The 27,201-nt window shown below is 37.4% G+C and overlaps 1 protein-coding gene and 2 non-coding genes across 3 annotated transcripts; 2 read left to right on the top strand and 1 right to left on the bottom strand.

The window, feature by feature from the left end:
* The first annotated feature begins 5,844 nt into the window (after positions 1-5,844).
* Positions 5,845-5,949, top strand: LOC127116283 (small nucleolar RNA R71). The gene has a single exon (XR_007801241.1). It is a non-coding gene; the product is annotated as a small nucleolar RNA R71 (small nucleolar RNA).
* An 11,899-nt stretch (positions 5,950-17,848) lies between these two features.
* Positions 17,849-17,955, top strand: LOC127116054 (small nucleolar RNA R71). The gene has a single exon (XR_007801042.1). It is a non-coding gene; the product is annotated as a small nucleolar RNA R71 (small nucleolar RNA).
* Positions 17,956-25,630: 7,675 nt separating this feature from the next.
* Positions 25,631-26,663, bottom strand: LOC127095086 (UDP-glycosyltransferase 83A1). The gene is made up of 3 exons (XM_051033828.1): positions 26,237-26,663; positions 25,890-26,023; positions 25,631-25,717 (listed from the first exon to the last, which is right to left on the bottom strand). The coding sequence occupies exons 1-3, from the start codon at positions 26,661-26,663 to the stop codon at positions 25,631-25,633; spliced, it is 648 nt and encodes a 215-aa protein (XP_050889785.1).
* Positions 26,664-27,201: the final 538 nt, after the last annotated feature.

The raw sequence follows: 27,201 nt of genomic DNA, 5'->3' as shown, positions 1-27,201 counted from the left end.
AATGACTTAAATTCAAAGTTCTACAAGTGTACAAAATATTGGGCCAAAATTCAAATGGGAAATTAATTAACAAAACCCTAATAAATAAACTAGCTTAATTAGACATATATAATTAAAAAAACAAAATAAATATTAAAAATAAATCAAAAATAAAAATAAAAATATGAAAAATTAAATAACATTCCAAATATCAATCATGAATTAATCCAGAATTTTTAGCCCAAGGGAAACATTTTAAATAAAATTAAATAAAACGAAAATAAAATAATAAGTGAAAATGGTGAAAAGGGTGCATGCTAGCAATCTGGTCCAAAGGCAATTAGTTGAAAATAGAAAACTGGGCCAAAACAAGGGGGTGGGGAAAGCATAATCACACAGCCCATGGTCCAAATCTTTTAAACTCTGATTTAAAAGCGTGACATAAAATAAAATTAACAAAGGGGCCATGTAACACGGCATCAATCGGTCACCCCCACTTAAGTCACTAACGGACAAAAACGCACCAAACCAATCAGAAGATGCCAACACTCATCTTCAACCTATGATCATGCAAATATGAACCCTAAACCCGACCTTAACATGCCAACTTCTAATCCACATAACTCTATCCATAATGCATAAAAATGAATGAGCTTAAAAACAAAAACATAGGTCTCATGGAGTAGAACAACAACACATCAAACAAAACCTAAAAACATTAATTGAACATGGAGAAAAATGGTGCGAAAGTTAAGTAAAACACATTGTTTCAAGAATTTTAGCAAGCTCAATCATCTCATATTCAAGTAACCAGACAAAACCAACATGGTGAATCAACTTCATTCATCACCCTCAATCAATTTATAGCATATGCATCTCAAAAATGGAAGAGGTGAAGTGAGAAAAAGATTTACCTAGTGGAGAAGATCCACTACTTCTTGAGCTTGATGTAGCTTCAGGAAAAAAATCCAATGGAGCTTGGTGCTCTTCTAGAAACCAAGATGAAGCTGAGTGAATTGTGAAAGCGAGCTCGGAAATGGAAAAGAATCCTCAAGCTTTAATGCTGCAGTCTCCAAGCTCTCTCTCTTCAATGACCTTCCCCCTTCCAAATTAGGTTAATGATAGCTTATATATGATGCTTGTGGTGAGAAGAGATGTTTTGTTTAGGGACATAACCCTTGGAGGGCAAGTTTGGTAGTTTGTGCAAAGTTGAAGAGCGACATGCAAGGCTGTGTTTTGGATGCAAGGAGTGCATGCTTTGTGTCGTTTTAGGGAGTTGGATGTGTAATGGAAAGGCCTCAGAATTGTATGACTTGGAGGCAGTGGAGAGAGAAAAAGTGACCAGCAAAACATTTCCTCTTTTGGCCAAATATAGACATGATATGCAAGCACACAATACATGTGGTGTTGGTCTATACAACATCATGCATAATTCCAACAACAAGTGTGATAATGGATATTATATATCAGTCACTTTTAAGCCAATATAACTCCATGGCCTCTTGGCCAAATGGAGTGAGATAGGGTATTTTGGAAAGAGGGGAATGAGGGGAACATGTTTGGTGTTGGAGGAAATTTGAAATAAAACCTTGAGCTCCTTCAAAAATGGGCACGAAGATGGCTGCTTGAAACTGCATGTCAAAGTGTCAATTATAGGTCATCCCGAGGATCTAACTTACCATGCCCATAACTTGTTCCCTAAGCTACCAAATAGGAATTTTTTTGAATCAAAAGTAAAGAGGAGATGATGTTCTACAACTCTCATGTTGAAGTCAGATCCAAATGGAACTTGCAACCTTATGAAAATTGGACATGAAGTAGGTTGCTTGAGATGATCAAATACTTAGAAAATTTTCACTAAGTATAAACCCAAATCAATCAATCCAAGGTCATGACTTTAGAGGATGGTATCTTGAGTTGTGGCCAACCAATTGAGGTGTTTGGAATCAATGGAAAGAGGAGAGTTGAAACTATAATTTTCATGTAGGAAGCACCATGAGATGGAGCCCTTAACATCCCTTAAAACTTCCATGAACATGCTTGGGAATCCTGACTTGGGATACTTAGAAATTTTCCAAGTGATGAATTTGAAGCACCCCACTTTCAACGACCATATCTTGAGCCATGATGATCCAAATGCTTCAATATTGGTACCTACTTAAATATTGGATAAAGGAGAACAAATTGCATGTTAAGGTCAACTTGATTTGGAGTCTTGATCATAGAGAACATTGGCCATGAAGGTAGCTACTTACTAACACCAAACTTTCTAAAAATAGCAAGTTTCTAAAACCCTAATTCCTAATTTAGGTAACTTTCCATAATTCTTGATTTTTGATGAATCTCTTGACTTTTCTTGATCAAATTTCAACCATATACCACATTTGACTTGAGGAACACAATATTGACGCAAGGAATCAAAAGTTGACTTTTTAGCCTGCCCAATTGACTTTTCCTCAATTGAATCAAAACATTGGTCATTTGAGCAATTGAACCTCTTATGAATGAAATTGATAGTCAATCTTATACACATAGACACTTGGAGACCAATATAATACCATGGAATCAAGTCTTGCTAAAAAAATCAGAAATAAACTGATTTTATCACAAACCCTAATTTCAGTCCAAAAAGATAAGAGATAAGTGCACATCTTCAAAACCTTGATTCCTCTAGGGAAAGTGGAGAAACTTTTAAACAAAGATATCTTGTATAATGATATGATGAAGATGATTCAAAATTAGTTCATGGGTATGTCAATCACTGAGATAATCAACAATCCTAGCTTAAGGGCCAAGAGATAAAAGAGTGTGATCAACTCTCAATATCTTGTAATTCCCAATCAACTGATGAGATGTTGTACCAATTGATATGTCTTAGGGCATAAGAAACCCCTTGTAGCTTGGATGATGATGAAGTTGAGGATATCCCACCCTTCTTGCACTGATTGTCACTTTTCTTCCTTCTAAAGCTTGAAGAAGGTCACAAGAGGGATGCCTTGATCCCAAAATCATAAAAACCAATGATATGCATGAATGTATATGATGATAAAACATAATCTGGTAAGGTAAAAAAGAAGAGGGTAAATTTTGGGGTACAACACTTGTCCTATATCTTTCTCTCTTCTTACCTCTTTGCCTCTTTTCACTTTTTGTACGTACTCATAAAACTCTTTCCTCTTAACTCTCTTTTTAAAATAAAAACCTAATTCCCTCATTAGGATATTTCTACCTTACCCTCACCTTTTTTCCTTAATTCTCACATTGTCCTCAATATCTCTACAAACTCCTATTTTCCCTTTATCTCATTATTTTATTTAAATAATAAAACTAGAGCATTATTTTAATTAGTAAAATAATTCTATATAAAATCTACTAACTTCTAATTTCTCTCTACACGCTCCCATCATGGTCACACATCCCCATCACACTTATTTATCTACTCACACATGATAATTAAATAAAACACATCTAAATCACAAAGAATTCACAAATAACTTCAGTAAAATAATTTAATAAAAATTGGGATATTACAGTGAAGCCTAAGATACGTTAAACTCAAAGTAGGCTCAAACTTAGAGGCAGGTAAGGGACCTAACCTCTGGCTAGGCAAGGTCCTTATTGATGTCAAAACTTACACCAGTTCCCAATGATGGGACGAGTAAGAACAAAAACAATGTCATTAAAGCAAAAATGATGAAACAAAATCGTAGGCGAAATGATGGAACAAAATCATCAACGAAAACAATGTAACAAAATTATAGGAAAAAATGATGAAACAAAATTATGGGTGAATAAAGAATCAGATAAAGCTGCAGGTCATCAAAACAACAAAATATAGAATGCGGTGAGAACACTAAATAGAGAAAAGTGAATACATTATCTTTTTCAAATAAAGTCACTACAAAGAGCCTCAAAGGCATTAAATTTTACAAATATCATCCCTCGTTCTCCTCATGGTCGCTGATAATATCCTCGTCAACAACAACCTTCAGGTTCATCCTGTTCCAAGGAACCTGAATGCCCTGACAGAACATCTCAAGTTGGTCTTAGACATTCTTGAAAGTTCTAGAGACTTTGTTGTATTATTTCTTTAACATTGATATTTGCTCCTTGTGAGCCTTCATCTCCATCTCCAAAGCCACATCGCTCTAGTGGCTTGGGCATACAAAGTCTTTGCCAAAGTCTTCACTTCTTAAAGAGGATTTTCTTTGTTCTCCAAAGATGCATGCAAAGTGAATAACTTAGCATCCAACTAAGAAAGGGTACCATGGGTATCCACCTCCTTTTGAATACTATCCAGCCTATTGTAAGACCCCAATTTTGACCCTAAGATCCCTCATGCAATTTCATCATAAGCATTAGCATTGGGATCATACCTTGGCATCCTCCTTATCCCTCTTTCATTGGGTTTGTTTTGGGAGAGATCACCAAGCACTTTGTGATTGTATCATACTTGTATATTATCATTTTACTAACCAAAATACAAAAATATGTCTTTGCATTTGCCTAACTCTTTTGTAGGTAGGGCATGATCACCATTGATCTATCAGGTTCATATTTAGGGTTTGAGACCCTCATGACAAAGAGCACAACCATGAATTGATCCAAGAATGGTTATGAGCATCATATATGAGTTCCATTGATTCCTACATGTTATATTGGTCAAGTTTTCTTCAAGAGTTTGAGGGTGATTTGCCTTGGAAACCCTAGTTTGACTGGGTATCTTAAGTAACTTCTCCAACAAGCTATCTTACCTATTGATCAAATTTCTAAATGGACACTTAAAAATTCATCATATTATGCATATATGATCTACCATGAGCCAATAAAGTCAAAAGAATTGAAGGTTAGCAAGTTGGTTGATGGTGGTTGGCCAGATGAATTCATTTGATCAAAACTGGGTCTCCCTAGACCCTATCTCCTACAATTTTCACCATATGAAAATGATTCCAATATAAATGTTACTCTAAATTACATTCCAAACAACTTTCATGTTGAGACATAGAGCTAGTTTTTCTTGGAAAATCATTTTCTATGTTGAAACATTATAGGTCATTTTGTCTAAACCCTAATTTGAAAGTCAACTTCCCAAGGCCATAACTTGCTCAATTTTTATGAGATGAGATAATTCCAAGTTGAAAAATCAAATTCAAGGTGTTTACTTCAACTTTGATGTTTTGAGTGAGAGCTAATTCAACTTTTATGAGCATGTGATATGAGGTTACATTATAAGTCACTTTTAACCTATACCATTGAGCAAGTGATTTTTCCAAACTTCAAAAATGCATAAATCTATCATTCTAAAGGCTCGGCTTTGGTGGTACAGGTTGCATAGGTTGATTTGGTCTTGGGGCTTGATAACCAGGTTGTCTCGGAGGTGCGTTATTTTGGATATGGTTATTGTTTTTATAGGTAAAGTTCGGGTGATTCCTCCATCCAGGGTTATAGGTATTCGAATATGGGTTCCCTTGGGTGTAGTTCACTTGCTCAGAGTGAGTTTCGTTTAATAGACTGCATTCTGCGAATTGGTGTCCTTTGGTTCCACATATCTCACAATTCGACGAAACTACGGCTGCAGTATTCGGGTTTATGCACATATGCTCGACCTTAAGGGCTAATGCGTCCATTTTAGCTTGCATAATGTCTATAGAGCTTAGTTCATGTACTCCTCCTTGGGCTTCCTTCTTCTCAACTGTCGCTCGTTCGACTCCCCATGATTGATGGTTTTGAGCCATATCTTCGATGAGGGCACTAGCTTCAGGATAAGGTTTGTTCATCAGCGCACCGCCTGCGGCAGCGTCGATGGTCATCTTAGTGTTATAGTCAAGTCCATTATAGAAGTTCTGAATGATTAACCAATTTTCTAAACCATGATGTGGGCATTCTCTTAACAACTCTTTATATCTCTCCCAAGCTTCGAACATCGATTCCTTGGTTCTGGGTAAATCTAGTTATATGGTTTCGAAGAACGGCGGTCTTACTTGGGGGAAAGTATCTAGCAAGGAATACTCTTCTAAGGTTATCCTAAGTCGTAATGGAATTGGGTGGAAGGGAATCTAACCATGGTAGGGCTTTATCTCTGAGAGAAAAAGGGAATAATCTTAAACGGATTGGCTCAGGAGAAGCTCCATTGGTTTTAAAAGTGTCTGCTAATTGGAGAAAGATTTTTAAATGTTGGTTTGGGTTCTCAGTAGAGAGACCTGCGAATTGTCTCTGTTGCACTAGTTGCAACAGGGAGGGTTTAAGTTCAAAATTATTGGCTGGGATGGTTGGGTTTACTATACTAGAACTAGGTTCTTCGTTAGATGGTTGGGCGAAGTCCTTAAGAGGTCTTTGGTTTTGATCTTAGGTCATAGCTCTCCTAATTCTATTAAAGAATAAACGTGCGCGAGCGTAACGTTCAGGTTCCGCCAGAGGGTATACTAAGCTTCTGGTGCTGCGAGCTTTTCGCATTGACCAGTGGGAAATAACCTAAGTCTAAACGATATAACAACAGGGTAATGAAATTTGACGAAATTGGTCCCCGGAAACGGTGCCAAAAACTTGACGCGTGCTTTTCGCAAGTATACGAACGCGTCAGAGTAATATAAAAGATTGTCGAATCCACAGAGACCAAGTGTCAATCTATAATTATCTATTGTTATGGTGTTTATCAAAGGCAATCAAAATAGGTGTTTTTAGAGTGTGCAATGAAAAGTAAAGTGTTGAATAAAGTTCAATTAATAAAGACATGCTCGAATGTAATTCACATAATCAATTAATAATCCAAGTACTTGCTAATAGAACTACTTATGGGCAGTGTTTCCTACTTTGAAAAGAACCAATTTAACAGGAACTGTCGCTTTTGCGTATTCAGAACCGAGTTCTACTCCCTAATCAAACCCTCTTATTGTCACTTATAAAAAGGCGCACATTGCGTTAGAGTAGTAAACCTATTTTTAAGAAATATAGTATCTTGACTAAGTTGAAAAGTATTTTAACCTGGATTTCTTAACCAAAAGAGGTTCTCACAAACCAGACTCTAAACTTATAAACGCGTCCGAAAATAGGTTTAAAATCTCTTTTCTTCTTAAGTTAAAAACTCCTAATGAACTAAACAAAGCGCTTTTGCTGTATTTAAAATAGTTAAAAACAATTAAGTTTAAATAGACGTTGGACGGCTTTCGATCTTACCCAACGGAAATTAAGTGCGGGAAAACTTAAGTTGAAAGTCAAAATAGCCCTTAAGTGTTTCTACGAACAATTGTATGGATTATTAGTTCAATTACGATCCTTACATTCTAACCTTATAGATTTAGTTAGACATGGTAAAGTAAAGGTGCATTTAAATTTAAATAAAAGTAGTGCAAATGCGGAAAATAAATAAAAGTAGTGCGAGTGCGGAAAATAAATAAAAGTAGTGCGAGTGCGAGAAATAAATAAAAGTAGTGCAAGTGCGGGAAATAAATAAAAGTAAAGCGAGTGCGGGAAATAAATAAAGTAAAGCGAGTGCGGGAAATAAATAAAAGTAAAGCGAGTGCGAGAAATAAATAAAGTAAAGCGAGTGCGAGAAATAAATAAAGCAAAGCGAGTGCGAGAAATAAATAAAGTAAAGCGAGTTCGAGAAATAAATAAAGTAAAGACATTGCAAGAAGTTAAAATAGATAAAGGAAAAGCAATGAAAACCTGCTCCAATCGGAGGGTTGAATAAAATGCGAAATGGAAATGAAAATGGCGGCAGGATTAACTTCCTTCCAAAGTGCTCCAAACTCGATTACAGACTCGATCACAAACTTGTTTACACAATTGTGGTAACACCCAAATGCGAAGCGATTACCACTTTAAAATACTGAATATATGCCTAAGTGAAACTAAGTTTGCTCTAAGTTTGCATCTGCTCTAAGTTTGGATGATTAAACAATTGAATTCGAGTCTCTATTTATAGGCAAGCAAAATGATGGAAATGACAAGGACGCCCTTCAGTTTGAATTTGGGAGGGAAAACTTTTCCTCTTATGGCGCCCGCCACAAGGCCATGGCGCCCTCCACAAGGCCAATCTGTGGCGCCTTAGTGGAAGTAGTGGGGAACGTGGCAGTTGAGGGAAGTTGAGCTAGGACACATCATGGCAGGGTCTATGGCGCCAGCCACAGTGGGAGCCACAATAACAAAATGCTGAATTTTAGGGTTTTTAGCTCATTTTCACTCCTTTTCTCAATCGGGGCTCCGATTAAAGTAAAAACCTGAAAATAAAGAGAAACATAGTAATAACACAACAAAATAAGAATAAAACTACTAAAATGCATGCGAAATCGGAGTCGAAAATACGGTGAATTTCAGTGTCATCAAACTCTCCCACACTTAAACCTTTGCTTGTTCTCAAGCAAAACATTAAAAAGCTCAAAGAAGAAGAACAAGTGTCGACGATTGATTCGGGCTAGAAAGATTTCTAAGTTCAAGTCTGGATGCAGTGATAGGTACTAGCTGAGTGAACTAAGGGTATTATGATGACACTTATCCGCAGATATATACATAAAGTTCATTCCTATATTAACCAACCCATATTGTCCCACAATACCTAGGCCTGCCTCTTCATCTCTTTTTGTGTCCTTTTCATTCAGGCGCAATCAAATTAAGCCTGTTATCCGTACATGCTTCATAGCAGAGTGACCTGTTAGTGATTATGATCCAAACATGGGGTTCCTGGCACATAAATATGTGTAAACCCTTTTATTTGACCCAACTTCAGTTGTGGGGGATCGGATCATAATCCGCCCTACCGAGTTCAGTGCCAGATACCTCTGAACCAACTAACAGCGGGTAAGTTTTCTTTTTCTTTTTCTTTTTCTTTTTGTAGCAAATGTTTACAACTCTTTGGTTTAAATGACTTTGTGAGGGTCACCTATACCGGATTTGCCTTTTTGCTTTCTTTTATTTATTTATTTCACTGGATCATTCACTATGTTCATCAGTCCCCTACGTGGAGGATGCGTAGGCCGGAGCTGATTGCTAGGGTAAACTACTGAGGACTTATACCGAAATGATGATTGAGGCCATGGTATATGGGGTTTCGGGAATGATTCCTATATTTACGAAGTCTATGGTGCTAAAATAATACTGATGTTTCACAAAGTTCTCCCAAGTCACCGCATCCTTACTCAAACATGTCTTTAAAATCCAAAAACTTTCAGAATAACACTGTTTTCTTTTGCAAAAAAAAATTGTTTTGGTAGGGCTCAAGTAATGGGGAGATTAGACTGCACTAAAGATACACTATATTTGGTGACTCGTCAGACTCATGCATTATCTAAGACACTTAAATCTAAAACACTAAAAGCAAAATGAAATAAAGTAAACAAAAAGCAATAAAAATAAACAAACTATCTAAAAACAACAAAGAAAATAAACAAACTAACTGAAAACAGCAAAGAAAAGCGATAAAGAAAAACGATAGAGTCTCCTCCCACACTTAAATCGAACATTGTCCCCAATGTTTCGAAATAAGATAAGGGAAGGGTTACCTGACAACCTACTGTTGACCACTGGTGCCCTCGCCATCCTGAGGCAGACGACTGGATCGGCTACGACGACGGTCTTGCTGATCCATCCTGGCTTGTAAGGCATCCTGAGCAGTCCTCACCTCTCGAAGGTTACCCATAATGGAACCCTGAGTGGCTTCTATGAGTGCAGTATGTTGACGGTGGTATTGTTGCTAACGGGCTTGCGTGTTTGTGATCATTTGCAGGGACTGTAAAACAGTGTCATAGGATCTATCCGTTGCGATTCTTGCAAGAAGCTCATGTTATTCGCCAGTTGTTATTGGATGGTAGAGAGTAGGTCGTCACGCCTTTGCTCTCTAGCCATGTGGTCACGCCACATCTCTTTTGTAATATAAAAGCCAGGAGCAGTACCTGCAAAAGAAGAAGATGGTGCGGTATGTGGTGGTGAAGGATGATGGGGGGACACATTAGGTAAGGGAGATCTCTCTCTCCGATCATATTCTTCATCAGTGTCATGTCCCGCCTCATTTGGAACATTAGGAGGAAGAGGATTTAAAACAGGTGGAGCATCTAAAATGTAGGTCCAATTCCTTTCATCACGTACATCAGTATGTCTAGTGCATGGTAAAACAACAGATGGGATAGCTACACCATGAACCATAAGAACATAGCCTCCTTCTCTCCTCAATCGGCACAATTTCATGTCTCTCATAAATTTTAGGTTAATTGTGCGAGGAGGTAAGGGGTCTAGGGTAGCTATCTCATTGTTCAGGTTAAGCGCCCGAGCAATAGACGTAATCAATCCTCCGAAAACAATCGGTCCCGCTTTATTTAAAGTTAAAGCCATATGCGCGAGCATGAACGGGACCGAATTAAATCTTCTATTTGTGAGGCTTCCTTGCAAAAATAGAAGCTCTCTAGCATTTACCTTATTTGGATTCTCTCGGCCAAAAATAGTACATGCCAACAGATATTTGAAAACTCCGATGGCCGGGTTATGGATAGTCGAGGCAAGAATTCCTTCAAAAGAATTTATGGAAGTGTTTGACAATCTCTGCCAGAAGGAAAACACCTCGACTGACCAATCCGAATCCAAAGGGGCCTCACAAATAGCACCGTACCCATGAGGGATTCCTAACAATCCTGCTAGTTCGTCGGTACTGAATTCATATTCAACAGCAAACATTCTAAATCAGACAGTACCAACTGTGCTAGTAGTGTTAGGATTGACAATATAGATTAAAGAACTTAAAAATTCGATTGTCAATCGCTCATAGGTAGGTTCTTTGTTTGAAAAGATACTATGCAAACCTAAATTATCTAATAAATAAAATATGCTATGATAGATACCCAAAGTGTAGAGACAATTTTCATCAACATACCTTGTCGGGAGGATCTCCCGATTTTGCAACCGTTCGATACTCTTCCTTTGCCTATCGCCCGGTTTCCCTCCTCGAAGAATGAATCCATTAAACTCTATTATGTAGCTCTTACAATGTGACGAAGAAGATGAAGTGGGTTTGTAAAACGGTCGGATTTTTATGAAATTCGACGGATGAAAATGAAAATGGAAATCGGGAAAATGATTTGTATGGTGTGAGGATGAGAAAGGTGGGAGCTTTTGTGGGTTCAAGGACGTTTTTGCAAGGTGGAAAAATGGGTTTTGAAGGTTGTAAGGTGTGAAAATGGTGAAGAAAGGGAGTCTGCCCCGAGCTTATACAAACGCTGTGGCGGGCGCCACAAAGCAAAATTCGGCTGGGCCGGATTTGGTCATTTGGCTTGGGCTTCTCGTTGTCTTTTTGGTTTGGGGGGTCCGGATAGCGTTTGTCTTGTAATTCCTATTGACATAAGGCTTGCATAATTTTTATATAAAAAATAAAATTTAAAACATTAGACTAAAAAATTAAATAAAGAACTATAATAAAAATAAAATAAACAAACATAAAACATATATATATATATATATATATATATATATATATATATATATATATATATATATATATATATATATATATATATATATATATATATATATATATATATATATATATATATATAAATGTAGAAATATCAACGTGCTGACATAGTTAATAAAATATCCCAAATGCAATGATATAAAATAAGTTATGTAAATGCGAAAAAGATAAGCATAAAAAGAGATAAAATAAAATGAAATGGTAAGATCATATAGTAGGGGGTTCGTCTTCCTGAGTAGATCCATGGAGCAAGGCTACCTCCTGCCTAAGCTCTGCGATCTCCTAGTATAAACAGTCGGCCTCGGTAGCGTGAGTGAGATCAGATACTCCCATCTGTAAGGTGAGGTCAGCCACCTCCTGTCTAAGCTCTGCGATCTCTCTACGATATTCTGCAATCTGGGTGCGGATGTTTGGGGTCTGCAATGATAGATTGTTAGAGAATACAGTGATCTTGGGAGAAGGTGGTGTAGGCGTATACTCAGCAATAGGCGGTGATCTCGGTTCCTCGATAGTCTCTCCCTGGCCCTCCAGAGCATAACTCCAGTTTGTTGGATCATGCACACTAGTCATCATAGGATCAGGTAGTGTAAAATAATGAATCGCCTCGCTGTCGACTAGCAATCTGAACTGACATGGGTGGAAGGAGGCTCTCCTCATCAACCCTCTGGTCAAACAGAAGTCGATATCCATGGTAGTGTACCCACAGTAGGTCCGGAGATGTAACAGCTTGCGAGATAGACCTAGAGCGATAGCAATCTGTGTGATGATCCCTCCTACATGGATGACTCCTTCGGTCGATCTGGAAATACCGCTGAGGCCACATAACAGAAAGTTCCCACATGCTACTGGGCGAGACTGGGATGCACAAAATAGTAGGAAGATCTCCTCTTCGCTCAGTAATGTCTCAGCATCCGGTTTTCCTAGGAAGGAATGTGCTAGTATCATCTGGAAGTATCTAAAAGCAGGGTTATGTATAGCCTTGGACAGCTGCATAGATGGATCCTGGCTCCCTCCACCTGATATATCACTCCAGAACTTTTCCACCTCCTTACCCAGAAAGTATCCCATAGGTGTCTCGGGGATAGCGTCAGGAGTGGTCTGGAAACCCAATAGGTCAGCGAACTCTTTCTGGCTGAAAGAGTACTCAACTCCAAAAAGCCTAAAAGTAACATACCAATTCGGTCCAGAGTACGGGTCATAATCAAATGAACTGAGGAACTCTAATGTCAAGTTCCTGTAGGTGTTACTCAGGTCGTCAGCGAACTCGTCCCAATGAAGCTGGTGGCTCAGAAATCGGATACTCGACTCAATGCCCAGTGCCTCCATGCAGTGCTGATCTGGATGACATGTGGGCGCCATAGGGCACTGATAAAGAGCGATGTAGCGCTCTCTCTGAGCATCATCTATATAGGCTACGTGCATATCTTCGAAATCCTGCATCCTGTAAAAGTTAGGAAAGGGGTCCTGAAAATATAAACCATTCAAATATTTAGTCTCGGTGAAAAATAAAAATTAAATTAAATTAAATTAAATAAATGCGAAAATGAAAAACCATGGGTTGCCTCCCACGTAGCGCTTGTTTAACGTCATTAGCTTGACGATCAAAACTTATACACCTGTAGTAGTAGGAATCGGTGGATCAATCAGAGTGTGGCTTGAGTAGTATACTGGAATGTCTCCTCCTTCGTAGAGCTTTAGTCTTTGTCCATTTATAATGAATGGACTACAGGTTTCGTTCTTGATTTCTATGGCTCCGGATCTCAGAATCTTGAATACTTCGAAAGGGCCAGTCCATCTTGAGCGTAGCTTCCCAGGGAAGAGTCGTAACCTAGAGTTGAAAAGGAGAACAGGGTCGCCTATATTGAAGTTTTTCTTTACTATTCTTTTGTCGTGCCAGGCTTTTGTTCTCTCTTTGTATATTTTTGCATTCTCGTAGGCAGATTGCCTAAGTTCTTCTAATTTATGAATGTCAAGAATATGCTTTTCTCCGGCGGTCAGGTAGTCTAAATTCAAAGTTTTAATGGCCCAATAGGCCTTATGCTCTAACTCGAAAGGTAAGTGACAGGATTTTCCATAAACTAGTTGGTAGGGAGTAGTTCCTATAGGAGTTTTGAAAGCGCTTCGATAGGCCCATAATGCTTCTTGAAGCTTCTGAGACCAGTCTCTCCTAGAGATAGAAACAGTTTTTTCTAGGATTTGTTTTATCTCCCTATTAGATACTTCTACTTGGCCACTAGTCTGTGGGTGGTATGGTGTTGCTACTCTATGCCTAACTCCATATTTTCTTAAAAGTTTATCAAATATCCTCGATATGAAGTGTGATCCTCCATCGCTTATGACTAAACGTGGTGTTCAAAATCTAGGGAATATATAGTTTTTAAATAGCTTAATCACCACCCTAGTATCGTTTGTGGGTGCAGCTATAGCTTCAATCCACTTAGATACGTAGTCTACAGCTACTAAGATATACCTGTTTCCTAAGGATGGTGGGAAAGGTCCCATGAAATCTATACCCCATACGTCGAAGAGTTCTACTTCCTGAATGTTTCTTAGAGGCATCTCGTCACACCTTGAAATGTTTCCTGTGCGTTGGCATCTATCACATTTGACAATGCTAGCATAGACATCACGTCACATGGTAGGCCAGAATAGGCCAGCTTGAAGAATCTTGGCGTATGTCTTAGAGGTGCTCGCATGTCCACCATAGGGTGCAGAGTGACAATGCTCAATTATACTTTTTACTTCCTCTTCTGAAATGCAACGGCGAAAAATTCCATCTTTACCTCTTTTGAAAAGGAGCGATTCGTCCCAATAAAAGTTTCTCACATCATTGAAGAACTTCTTCTTGCGGTGGTAGTCAAGATCAGGGGGTACAATATCAGCGGCTGGGTAATTAACAAAGTCTGCATACCATGGTACGTTACTTACTGCTAAGGATTTTTGGAATTGCTCATGAGGGCCTAGGTTATCGTCTTCAATGGTTTCTAGTCTAGCTATCAGTCTATCATAGGTGAAATCATCATTTATGGGTACTAAATCTGGTTTTAGATGTTCTAGCCTAGAAAGGTGATCAGCTACTACATTTTCAGTGCCTTTTTTATCTCTTATATCTAAATCAAACTCTTGTAGTAATAGAATCCATCGGAGTAACCTGGGCTTGGCATCCTTTTTACTTAATAGGTAACGAATGGCAGCATGATCAGTGTAAACTATAATTTTTGCTCCTACTAGATAAGATCTAAATTTGTCTATAGCGAAGACTATAGCGAGTAATTCCTTTTCAGTTGTTGCGTAGTTAAGTTGGGCAGCGTCTAGGGTTCTACTGGCATAATATATTGCATGTAATTTTTTATCTTTCCTTTGTCCTAGAACGGCTCCAACCGCACAATCACTAGCAGCGCACATTATCTCAAAAGGTTCTGACCAATCAGGTGGTTTCATAATGGGTGCGGATACTAATGCTTTCTTTAAAAGATTAAATGCGTCATTACATTTTTCATCGAAAATGAATTCGGCATCTTTCATTAAAAGTCCAGTTAAAGGTTTAGTTATTTTGGAGAAGTCCTTGATAAAACGCCGGTAGAATCCAGCGCGTCCAAGAAAACATCGGACTTCTCTGATAGTTTTAGGTGTAGATTTTCTATAACTTCTATCTTAGATCTATATACCTCTATACCTTTTTAGGAAACTATATGTCCTAAAACAATTCCTTCGGTTACCATGAAATGACACTTTTCCCAATTTAGCACGAGGTTCACCTCCACGCATCTCTCCAGGATTTTCTCAAGGTTAGCAAGACAATTTTGGAAATCAAATCCGCAAACCGAGAAATCATCCATAAACACTTCCATGATACCATCTAGGTAATCTACAAAAATTGACATCATGCAGCGTTGGAAAGTAGTTGGGGCATTGCAGAGGCCGAATGGCATTCGTCTGTAGGCAAAAGTTCCATAAGGGCATGTAAAGGTGGTTTTTTCTTGATCTTCGGGGTGGATAGGTATTTGGAAGAATCCAGAGTATCCATCTAGATAGCAGAAGTAAGAGTGTCTGGCTAGACGCTCCAACATCTGGTCTATAAATGGTAAAGGGAAATGATCCTTCCTGGTTGCTTTATTTAATTTTCTATAATCTATACACATTCGCCATCCTCCTCCTAACTGTTTTGCTACATGTTCGCCTTTATCGTTTTGCACGACTGTGATGCCTCCCTTTTTAGGTACTACATGCACAGGGCTCACCCACTTACTATCCGAGATCTGGTAGATTATGCCTGCCTCAAGTAACTTAAGAACTTCCTTTTTAACAACATCACTCATTATAGGGTTTATTCTTCTCTGATGTTCTCTAGAGGGTTTTGAATCTTCTTCGAGTGAAATCTGATGCATGCATACGGATGGGCTTATACCTTTCAGGTCAGAGATATTATATCCTAAGGCTGAGGGATATCTTCGTAAAACGTCTAAAAGTTGGTTCGTTTCCTCTTGGCTCAAGGTAGCACTGACTATAACTGGATGGTTCATCTCTTCATCGAGGAACTCATATCTCATATTCTTAGGCAGTTCCTTAAGTTCTAAGGTTGGTTTCTTAGGGCATGGCATAGGATCTGGGGTAAGGGATAAACATTCGTAAAAGTTATCATCGATGTAGGGTTTCTTAAAGTCATCATCTTCCATTATGAGAGTTGATGGTAACTTAATTGTTTTTATGATTTCTTCTTGTTCTAATTCCCTAACGCATTCATCAATGATATCTAAGGCATAACATGTGTCTCCCATCACAGGTGCCATAAGAAATTTCGAAAGTATAAATTCTATTTTCTCATCACCTACCTCAAAGGTCAACTTTCCTCTCTTGACATCTATTATGTCTCCTGCAGTTGATAAGAATGGTCTACCTAGAAGGATTGGTATATCATTGTCCTCTTTGATGTCCATGACAACGAAATCAGTAGGGATAAATAACTGACCTATCCTAACAGGGACATCTTCTAAAATTCCTATTGGATACTTAACAGATCTATCGGCTAACTAAAGTGACATCTTAGTAGGCTGTAATTCTCCTAAGTTTAACCTCTCACAAACCGCTAAAGGCATTAAGCTCACACTAGCTCCTAAGTCTAGAAAAGCTTTTTCGATGACATGACTTCCCAAAAGACAAGGAATGGAGAAATTTCCAGGATCTTTATCTTTTTTTGCTAATTTATTCTCGGAAATGGCATTACATTCCTAGGGTTTCGGATCGTCTAGTCTACATTTGTTGGTAAGGATGTCTTTAAGAAACTTTACATAAGAAGGTATTTGGGTGATGGCTTCTGTGAAAGGGATTTCTACATGAAGTTTTTCTATAACTTTAATAAATTTCTGATATTGGTTATTGATCTGGGTTTGTCTGAGTCTTTGTGGATATGGTATAGGTGGTTTATATGGTGGGGGTGGTACGTAAGTTTTATCTTTAGGTTCTTCTCCTTTTCCTTGACCTTCCTGTTTTTCAGATTCCTCTGGTTCCTTTACTTAGTCCGGGGGTTTGGTATATTCCTTAGAAGTTTCTGGTTCACTCAATCTCGGGTTTGGTGGCTCATCATAAGCGTTCCCACTTCTAAGGGTAATGGCATTGGCTTGTACTCTCGGATTTTATTAAGGTTGTCCAGGGAACTGTCCTCCAGGTGTAGTCTGAGGGGCTTGGTTTAAAGCTACCTGAGAGATCTGGGTTTCAAGCATCTTAGTATGAGTAACTATTTGGTCAACCTTGGTTCCTAACTGAGTAATCAATTCGTTAACATGAATGTTTTGGTTCATGAACTCCTTGTTTTGTTGGGTTTGAGCAGTGATAAATTTTTCCATAATTTTCTCAAGGCTCGGCTTTGGTGGTACAGGTTGCATAGGTTGATTTGGTCTTGGGGCTTGATAACCAGGTTGTCTCGGAGGTGCGTTATTTTGGATAGGGTTATTGTTTTTATAGGAGAAGTTCGGGTGATTCCTCCATCCAGGGTTATAGGTATTCGAATATGGGTTCCCTTGGGTGTAGTTCACTTGCCCAGAGTGGGTTTCGTTTAATAGACTGCATTTTGCGGATTGGTGTCCTTTGGTTCCACATATCTCACAATCCGACGAAACTACGGCTGCAGTATTCGGGTTTATGCACATATGCTAGACCTTAAGGGCTAATGCGTCCATTTTAGCTTGCATCATGTCTATAGAGCTTAGTTCATGTACTCCTCCTTGGGCTTCCTTCTTCTTAAATGTCGCTCGTTCGACTCCCCATGATTGATGGTTTTGAGCCATATCTTCGATGAGGGCACTAGCTTCAGGATAAGGTTTGTTCATCAGCACACCTCCTGTGGCAGCGTTGATGGTCATCTTAGTGTTATAGTGAAGTCCACTATAGAAGTTCTGAATGATTAATCAATTTTCTAAACCATGATGTAGGCATGCTCTTAACAACTCTTTATATCTCTCCCAAGCTTCGAACATCGATTCTCCTTGGTTCTGGGTAAATCTAGTTATATGGTTTCGAAGAACGGCGGTCTTACTTGGGGGAAAGTATGTAGCAAGGAATACTCTTCTAAGGTTATCCTAAGTCGTAATGGAATTGGGTGGAAGGGAAACTAATCATGGTAGGGCTTTATCTCTGAGGGAAAAAGGGAATAATCTTAAACGGATTGCCTCAGGAGAAGCTCCATTGGTTTTAAAAGTGTCTGCTAATTGGAGAAAGATTTTTAAATGTTGGTTTGGGTTCTCAGTAGCGAGACCTGTGAATTGTCTCTATTGCACTAGTTGCAACAGGGAGGGTTTAAGTTCGAAATTATTGGCTGGGATGGTTGGGTTTACTATACTAGAACTAGGTTCTTCGTTAGATGGTTAGACGAAGTCCTTAAGAGGTCTTTGGTTTTGATCTTCGGCCATAGCTCTCCTAATTCTTTGAAAGAATAAACGTGCGCGAGCGTAACGTTCAGGTTCCTCCAGAGGGTATACTAAGCTTCCGGTGCTGCGAGCTTTTCGCATTGACCGGCGGGACATAACCTAAGTCTAAACGATATAACAACAGGGTAATGAAATTTGACGAAATTGGTCCCCGGAAACGGTGCCAAAAACTTGATGCGTGCTTTTCGCAAGTATACGAACGCGTCAGAGTAATATAAAAGATTATCGAATTCACAGAGACCAAGTGTCAATCTATCGTTATCTATTGTTATGGTGTTTATCAAAGGCAATCAAAATAGGTGTTTTTAGAGTGTGCAATGAAAAGTAAAATGTTGAATAAAGTTCAATTAATAAAGACATGCTCGAATGTAATTCACATAATCAATTAATAATCCAAGTACTTGCTAATAGAACTACTTATGGGCAGTGTTTCCTACTTTGAAAAGAACCAATTTAACAGGAACTGTCGCTTTCGCGTATTCAGAACCGAGTTTTACTCCCTAATCAAACCCTCTTATTGTCACTTATAAAAAGGCACACATTGCGTTAGAGTAGTAAACCTATTTTTAAGAAATGTAGTATCTTGACTAAGTTGAAAAGTATTTTAACCTGGATTTCTTAACCAAAAGAGGTTCTCACTAACCAGAATCTAAACTTATAAACGCGTCCGAAAATAGTTTTAAAATCTCTTTTCTTCTTAAGTTAAAAACTCCTAATGAACTAAACAAAGTGCTTTTGTTGTATTTAAAATAGTTAAAAACAATTAAGTTTAAATAGACGTTGGACGGCTTTCGATCTTACCCAACGGAAATTAAGTGCGGGAAAACTTAAGTTGAAAATCAAAATAGCCCTTAAGTGTTTCTACGAACAATTATACGGATTATTGGTTCAATTACGATCCTTACATTCTAACCTTATAGATTTAGTTAGACATGGTAAAGTAAAGGTGCATTTAAATTTAAATAAAAGTAGTGCGAGTGCGGAAAATAAATAAAAGTAGTGCGAGTGCGGAAAATAAATAAAAGTAGTGCGAGTGCGAGAAATAAATAAAACTAGTGCGAGTGCGGGAAATAAATAAAAGTAAAGCGAGTGCGGGAAATAAATAAAGTAAAGCGAGTGCGGGAAATAAATAAAAGTAAAGCGAGTGCGAGAAATAAATAAAGTAAAGAGAGTGCGAGAAATAAATAAAGTAAAGCGCGTGCGAGAAATAAATAAAATAAAGCGAGTGCGAGAAATAAATAAAGTAAAGACAGTGCGAGAAGATAAAATAGATAAAGGCAAAGCAATAAAAACCTACTCCAATCGGAGGGTTGAATAAAATGTGAAGCGGAAATGAAAATGGCGGCAGGATTAACTTCCTTCCAAAGTGCTCCAAACTCGATTACAGACTCGATCACAGACTTGTTTACACAATTGTGGTAACATCCCAATCCGAAGCGATTACCACTTTAAAATACTGAATATATGCCTAAGTGAAACTAAGTTTGCTCTAAGTTTGCATCTGCTCTAAGTTTGGATGATTAAACAATTGAATTCGAGTCTCTATTTATAGGCAAGCAAAATGATGGAAATGACAAGGACGCCCTTCAGTTTGAATTTGGGAGGGAGAACTTTTCCTCTTGTGGCGCCCGCCACAAGGCCATGGCGCCCTCCACAAGGCCAATCTGTGGCGCCTTAGTGGAAGTAGTGGGGAATGTGACAGTTGAGGGAAATTGAGCTAGGACACATCATGGCAGGGTCTATGGCGCCAGCCACAGTGGGAGCCACAATAACAAAATGTTGAATTTTAGGGCTTTTAGCTTATTTTCACTCCTTTTCTCGATCGGGGCTCCGATTAAAGTAAAAACCTGAAAACAAAGAGAAACATAGTAATAACACAACAAAATAACAATAAAACTACTAAAATGCATGCGAAATCGGAGTCGAAAATACGGTGAATTTCAGTGCCATCAGGGAGATCAAGTGGTCCACGTTTTTTTGATTTTCTGATTTTAATTTTTATTCCTTTGATTTTCATTAATTCATATTAATTTTAATATTGATCCAAAAAAATATGAGAGCTGTTTCACCAAAAAATTTCAAATAATTTCCTCTTTCATATTCTGAATTAAAATTATTTTTTGGATCATTATTAATATTTTTCATGATTTAATTGATTTTCCATTTGTTTTTAATTGTTTAAAAATACTTTTAAGTCTTTAAAAATTCTGAAATTTTTTCTCCAAGGTCCTTTGACCTTGTTTGATCTATGATAAATCTAATGGCCATTTATTTGGTGTTTTGATGAGGTTTTAGGAATTTGACAAACCATATTTAATTTAAATGCCTTATTCTAGTATTTTTAATTCAAATAAATGCCAAATAATTTTGTTGACCAATTGTAATGACTTGTTTGTGTTTGACTCTTGTTGTTAGGCCTTGGTCAAGGTTGATTTAACTTTGTCAAGTTAATATCATTGGATTTAGGGTATTGATGAAATGTACATTCCATCTCCCAAAATGAATGGATGATATTAATTTGGTAAAAGTCCTCCTTGGATCAATTTGAGTTTTCATTCATTCCCCTCCCTCTTCATCTCATTCCCCTTCTTTATGCATTCATCTCATTGGGCATATGATATCTCAAAATCCTAAAACTAATTGATTGAAAAATTAACATGAGTAGGGATGAGATTAGGCCACCTCTTTTGCATATTTTTTTTTGTGTGTGGTATGTTTCATGAGCATAGTCTATTATACTATGTCTCTAACATGCATTAACACCAAAATTATATTGCCCCGCCTCAAATAGTTGTGACTTCTACATAAGTCCAATTATGATTACTTAACATAGCTTTAAATTTATGACATAAAAGGCATAGCATTCTAGTTAGTGAGATTGTAAGTCTCCCCTCTTTCATGGTATTATGTGGAAACTTAGCCTTTTTTCCTTCCTTTGGAAGATGTCTTGGGTCAAGGATCCATGCTTGTGATAAGTGGGTTGAGTGTTCTCCAAAGAATGTCTAAAAAATTAAAAGCAAAAGGAAAACAATACTAACTTCTAACCTATGAACAACTAACTTTTAATTTCAAGCCATTTACTTTAATGTCATTTAATTCTATCTTTTATTCATTTGTCATTGTTCATATCATTCTAATTGTTTATGTTAATGCAATTTTCACTTTGTCCACTTGGACCATATTGTGTGATATATCTTGTTTGTATATACTTTGCTTGTTTGTGTGATCTTTGACCATTAATGTACATAATAACAACAAAAGTCCTAAAAAACTTTTGTGTGGATTGTTGGCTTGATCTCGGACAAATGGACTTAGAACTTAGGAAACATTCCTATGCTAAAGGACTTGGCCAATGCCAACTTATTGAGAAACCAAGTGCTTGTAATTTGAAACTTCATCTGATACATCATTCAAGGTCCCTCTGAGTTCATCTGCAACATGATCATTGTGAAGCTGTTATTTTGAACCTGTGACTTGTGGAATTCATCTGTTACATGGGTTATTTTGAAGAAGATCATGGAGTGGCTAAAGCTTGGATGTGGCTATCTTTATTTGATGCCTTTGCTCTTCAAGATAATATAATTGTGCATTTGTGTGTTGTTTAATTCTAAATGTCCAAGGGAATTCTGGGTTTCCATTGACATTCTTGTCTAGTGGATTGCTACCCATTTGGTCAGATATTTTCAACTCTTAACTTTTAATTTTATGCATAGGATTAGTCTCTTCATCTTCTCCTAATTTCTTTAATTTCAAAATATCTCCCTCCCTTTTCAAAATCTTCTTTGATTGAACTTATTTTGTTCTAAACTTTGACCACTTTGCAAAAAGATAGAAACTTTGGCCTTATGCCATTGTATTTTCAAACTTCTTTTCTTAAATCAAACTTGTAAATAAACTTAACTATACTTGACTTAAACTTTCAAAAAGCCAAAAAGAACTAACTCATTCAAACCATTTTCAGGCCTTGGTGCCTTTCAAACTTAATTTTTATTAAAAGCAGTGCATCCACTTTGAAATTTGTATCACGAACTACGAGGTTTTGATCCCTCATTTTTATGTTGGTACGTAGGCACAAGTCCGAAGGACTTGTCAAACACAAAAATATAATTAATGAATTCTTTTCTCATCCCCCCATTCTATTTGTTTGTAAACATCATTTTTGTACCAAATACACATGCACACAAAAAGGGCTCCCTAGGAGTACATAGGACACTTTAGGTGCTAACACCTTCCCTCTGTGTAACCAACCCCCTTACCTGTAATCTCTGACATTTTATTAGTTTTGATTTGAAAACTTCTTACTTTTTGGGTTTTGTTCGTACTTTTTCCCTTTTCCCTTAGAAACAATAAAAGCGCGATGGTGACTCTTGTTATTTGATCTCTAGCTTATCCATAGCTTGATGACCATGAATTTACCGCTACACCTATTAACTTGCTTTTGAAGATTAGGCAGCTTCATTACCTCCTTTTGAAGCTCTAACACCATTTCTTGAAATTGAGTCCATTTGTAGGCAGTGGTGTCATACTTTCCCTTCCATTGCTCATTCTATTTAGAAGGATTACCTAGAGAAAGTTATTTTCCATGACCAACGGCTGCCAGAGTCATCAAGGAATCCCCTTGAAACATTTGGAAAGTTGTCTTCGCTACCAGCTGCAGTTTACTCGTGTCAGAGAGGCTTTGGATATAAGAGATGTTCTGTTTAGAGACACAGGCTCTTGCTTCCTGCAAAGTGCGAGGAATTTTGGAGGGGATAATGGTTGGAAATTTGGGAGGATAATTTTCAACATCGACAATAGTAATCCCTGCAACACCAAAACAAGATGAGTTAGATCTCTTGTTTGGACCTTATTTCTGTGTAGGTTCCTCTCCCTACCATATTTATTGTTGTTTACAGCCGCAAAAGCAAGCTTGTTGTTGGACATTTTTCTCCACCTTTCTTTTTTGGTTCGGCTAGGTCTTGGCGGTGAGCAAAGCCTCTGTGTCTGTAGTAGGTTGTTTTTCCATTACCTCTGCTTGAGTTGCAGTTGGAGTAAGGAAGGAGTCTGGAGCACGTTAGTTAACGCCCTATTCCTCCTCTTCCTAAAGAGATTCTTGGTGGACGCCCTGATGTTTGTAGAAAATAGGAAAGACGGTTAGAAAGTGTTAAAGGAATATAATAAACAAATATAAATATAAATTTTCCCTCCTCACCAAAGAGTTATTTTCTCTCCTGAGCATCAGTTGCATTCACTACCTCCCAAACATTAATAAGTCGCATTTCTTGCATGAAGATCCCAATATAAGAAGGACCTTTACTTTATTTTTAAACCAAGTGTTCCTAGAAGGTTATCAAATCCTCCTTCATCAACACTTCTTCTAGGGTCAGAGAATCAGAAGGAACGACATCACTATGTGATTCCTTATTGAAATGGCTCCATGCCTAACATTTATGGGACGTGTCTTTGCATTTAGTCGGTTCTAGGACATAATAGATGGTTGGAAAATATTATCTCTCAATGACCAAGTATAATACATAATGGGCCTCTGGAGTCTGGGGAATTACCAGAAGGAAGCGGTCCTTGAAATTCTCTCAACTTTCAATATAGACGCCAAACATTTTAGATGATTGACATAGTGAGATCAACCCATGTCTGCGACAAGTATCATTAGAGGTGTGTGACACAATGAAAGGTTAAAAAAGAGGTTTAGGGCCGGCTCTTTATCTCAGTATTCACACCAATATTGAAAGATTTTAACAAAGGCCCTGGCTACCAGGTGTAGTTGGGAATGAGAAATCTTTAAACATCTTAATGCCCCTTCCTCAAACCCGTTGAAGGGAAACATGAATATCAGTAGGGAAAAGATGCATTCACAAAAAATTATGTCACACCTATCAAAGCAACTGCAAATCCTCTTGCTAGTATTGACGGGAGAAACCAAACAAGCAGCAGACAAACCAACGGCTACGTGAGCATCCTCCAGCGTATCCGCACTACCATAGAAGGAAATTGTTTTGACTAGCTCGGGGTCCCCCCAATAGTATATACCAACGTCTTCTGGCTCTACCAAACATGCAAGCCCATGTCGAACCGTATCCTCCCCTGTCATTAAAAAGATAATGTCGGTCTGAATCTGCATACTGGCTCTGAATATTTAGTTTACATCTAATTTATATGTCACTAGGGTCTCGACCTTACACCATCCTAAAAGTGTTAGCAAAATAGGAATATGAAAATTGGAAGATCGGAAGATGAAAAATAACTTCAGATCTCGCCTCAAAAATATAACGGCACTTGAGTGCACTCAAGCATCTTGGGTGAAAGCGCCACACTCTAACCTACGAACCTAGGGTTACATGTAAGGAAATCCTGCAAAACATATTTGTGATGAGATTAACATTTAATGTGTTTGTTCCCCAGATCTCTTCCACTACTCCACATAAGGATCTCAACATAGAGAGTTTGCCCTAGTCTCTTGTAAAGCTTCACGTATGCCATGAAACGACAAGGTTTGGGGGGAAATTATTTTGAGCCAGCAACATACTCAATGAGAAATAAGCCCAATTACCATATGTCATACACAAGTCACCATATGTGCAGTCTAAGGTATAATTTTGATCATAATTCACTCCACCTCTTTTGCTCACTCACTGATTTGGGAGTTAGAGTGCTAACTTTGCAGGTATGCCCCACGCAATCACACTGGAGATCTATTCAGTTGTACCAAGAATCTACACCAACAATTACTATTCTCGAACAGAGTAATACATACTGTAAGGTATTTAAGCGTGTGTTTGGATACAAATTAAAAAAAAAACACATCAGTTCTAAAACCACATCCCAATATTCTAATTTTCCTTTGATTTGAGAAGCTAAAAATTCAAGCTTCTAGCATATCCACGTCAGATCCACTTCTAAAGAGCATTGAATTGTGATAACAAGGTTCAAAACTCATTACCAAAGATATGCTAAGTAGAGGAGTGCTAACAACACCCTCTTTTTAACACTCTATTAAACACTCACTTTTTTATTGGTTGAAATATGTGTGGGTCCTCACTTTATAAATAGTTCCTATTTAAAGTGATAGAACCCACACATATTTTAGCCAATAAAAGAGTGAGTGTTCCAAAGAGTATTGAAAAAAGAGTGTTATTAACAATTCTCATGCTAAGTATTATATATTGAGTCGAATTCTGTAATACATAGTATACTATGTATTATGGAATCCGACTCAATATATAATACTTAGGATATGTCTTAGAAATAAGAATCTTTGATTTCATTTGAAGGGTCATTATTTGCTAACATTAGTGAAAGATGCATAAATAGCATTATATCCTTGATGTTTCATAAGAGAAGAATCATGAGTATCATTCAGCGTCTATTAAAGTGAAGCATAATTTTATTAGTACTAATAGTCTTCAACATTTGGAACAAGCATCTATCCAAAGTTTTCATGTGAGAGATACATAATTAACAAGTTGTAACTACAATGACTTATAAAGCAGGCAACCGAAGAATGACTCAAAATTTTCTTTTGGTGACCAACCAACCATTCTACTTCTATCACCTCCCCTTACCCTTGCTTCAAATCCTTTCGGATAAATATTCTCCGTCGGTTCTGTTATATCCATATGCGCAACCCACAAGAAAGGCCTATTGGACCGTTCAAGACCGAAACATAGTTCTTGAAATTGAATTGAACTAAAAGTTGTGAAAATTCCAAAAGCAATGTAGATTACTGACTTTTATGATTGTTGATGTAGCCATTTCAAACAAGTTTGATCTTGTGGCCATAAATTTCCTATGGAATATTGATTGTTTGAAAAAACTGGTCCTATTGGAATGATCTTGAGTTTCCATCTATGAAACTACTAAGAACAAAAAATCATGAACTCACCATCTTTGTCAATGATTCCATCATCAATCAATTTTTGTATACTCAATCCCAAATCCAACTGTGCTGCAGAAGCAGGACAAAAAGCAGCACAAGGAATTCCCTTCTTTTCAGCCATTTCAAGAGCCAAACCAATACTCTGATTAGGAAGAACACGAATGCATTCAATAAACTTCTCAACTTTCTTCGGCATAACATTCAACACAGATTCTATGAATTCTAATCCATCAGAAATCAATAATAGACAAATTTCAGATGATAATACATCATTTACACTTGACAATGAGTTCTTGATCCTATCATGATTTTCTTTGGTGTTCACAAAAGTTACTTTAACACCATTTTTTACTAAATAGAGAGATAAATCCATAAGAGGAACTAGATGCCCTTGTACTGGATAAAGTACAGCCGTAACATGTGGTTTTTCCATCCTAATATTCATCCTTTTTGGTGACTCTATCAAAGAAGTATTGTTTATTCTGAATGATACAAGAATAAGTAACTGTTAATTTTGCAGAATATTATGACATCTCATAAAATAACAAGATAAGGAATATGTTTCTTTTTTTAATGATAATGATTTTTTTTGCCTTAAGTAACAATGGATTTGTGAGTAATTCATTCGTGTATTGAAAATGATTTATTAGTGTAGTTGTGTATTTGTCTTTAGATGCTAGGATAGATTAGTCTCTATCCATATATTTCTAACTATATTCATTCTTTTTCAATTTGGGATCAAAATTTAGATTATTTTGTTACAAATATTATCAATATTGTCGAAATGTTGTGTAGATGTCGAAATGTCGGAGTAGTGTACCTCGACAAAAATTTTGACTTAGGACTAATTTTATATTGTTAGAAGAATTAGATATTTTTGGGTTTTGCTCGAGGTGCAAGCAAATCCAAATCTATAAATATGGAGTAACCATCATTGTAATACACATTGAATACTTTGCAGTTGCAAAGAA

This window comes from Lathyrus oleraceus, chromosome 1 (genome assembly GCF_024323335.1).
Source record: "Lathyrus oleraceus cultivar Zhongwan6 chromosome 1, CAAS_Psat_ZW6_1.0, whole genome shotgun sequence".
NCBI classification, from domain to species: Eukaryota; Viridiplantae; Streptophyta; class Magnoliopsida; order Fabales; family Fabaceae; genus Lathyrus; species Lathyrus oleraceus.
This window is presented reverse-complemented; position numbering and strand designations above follow the sequence as displayed.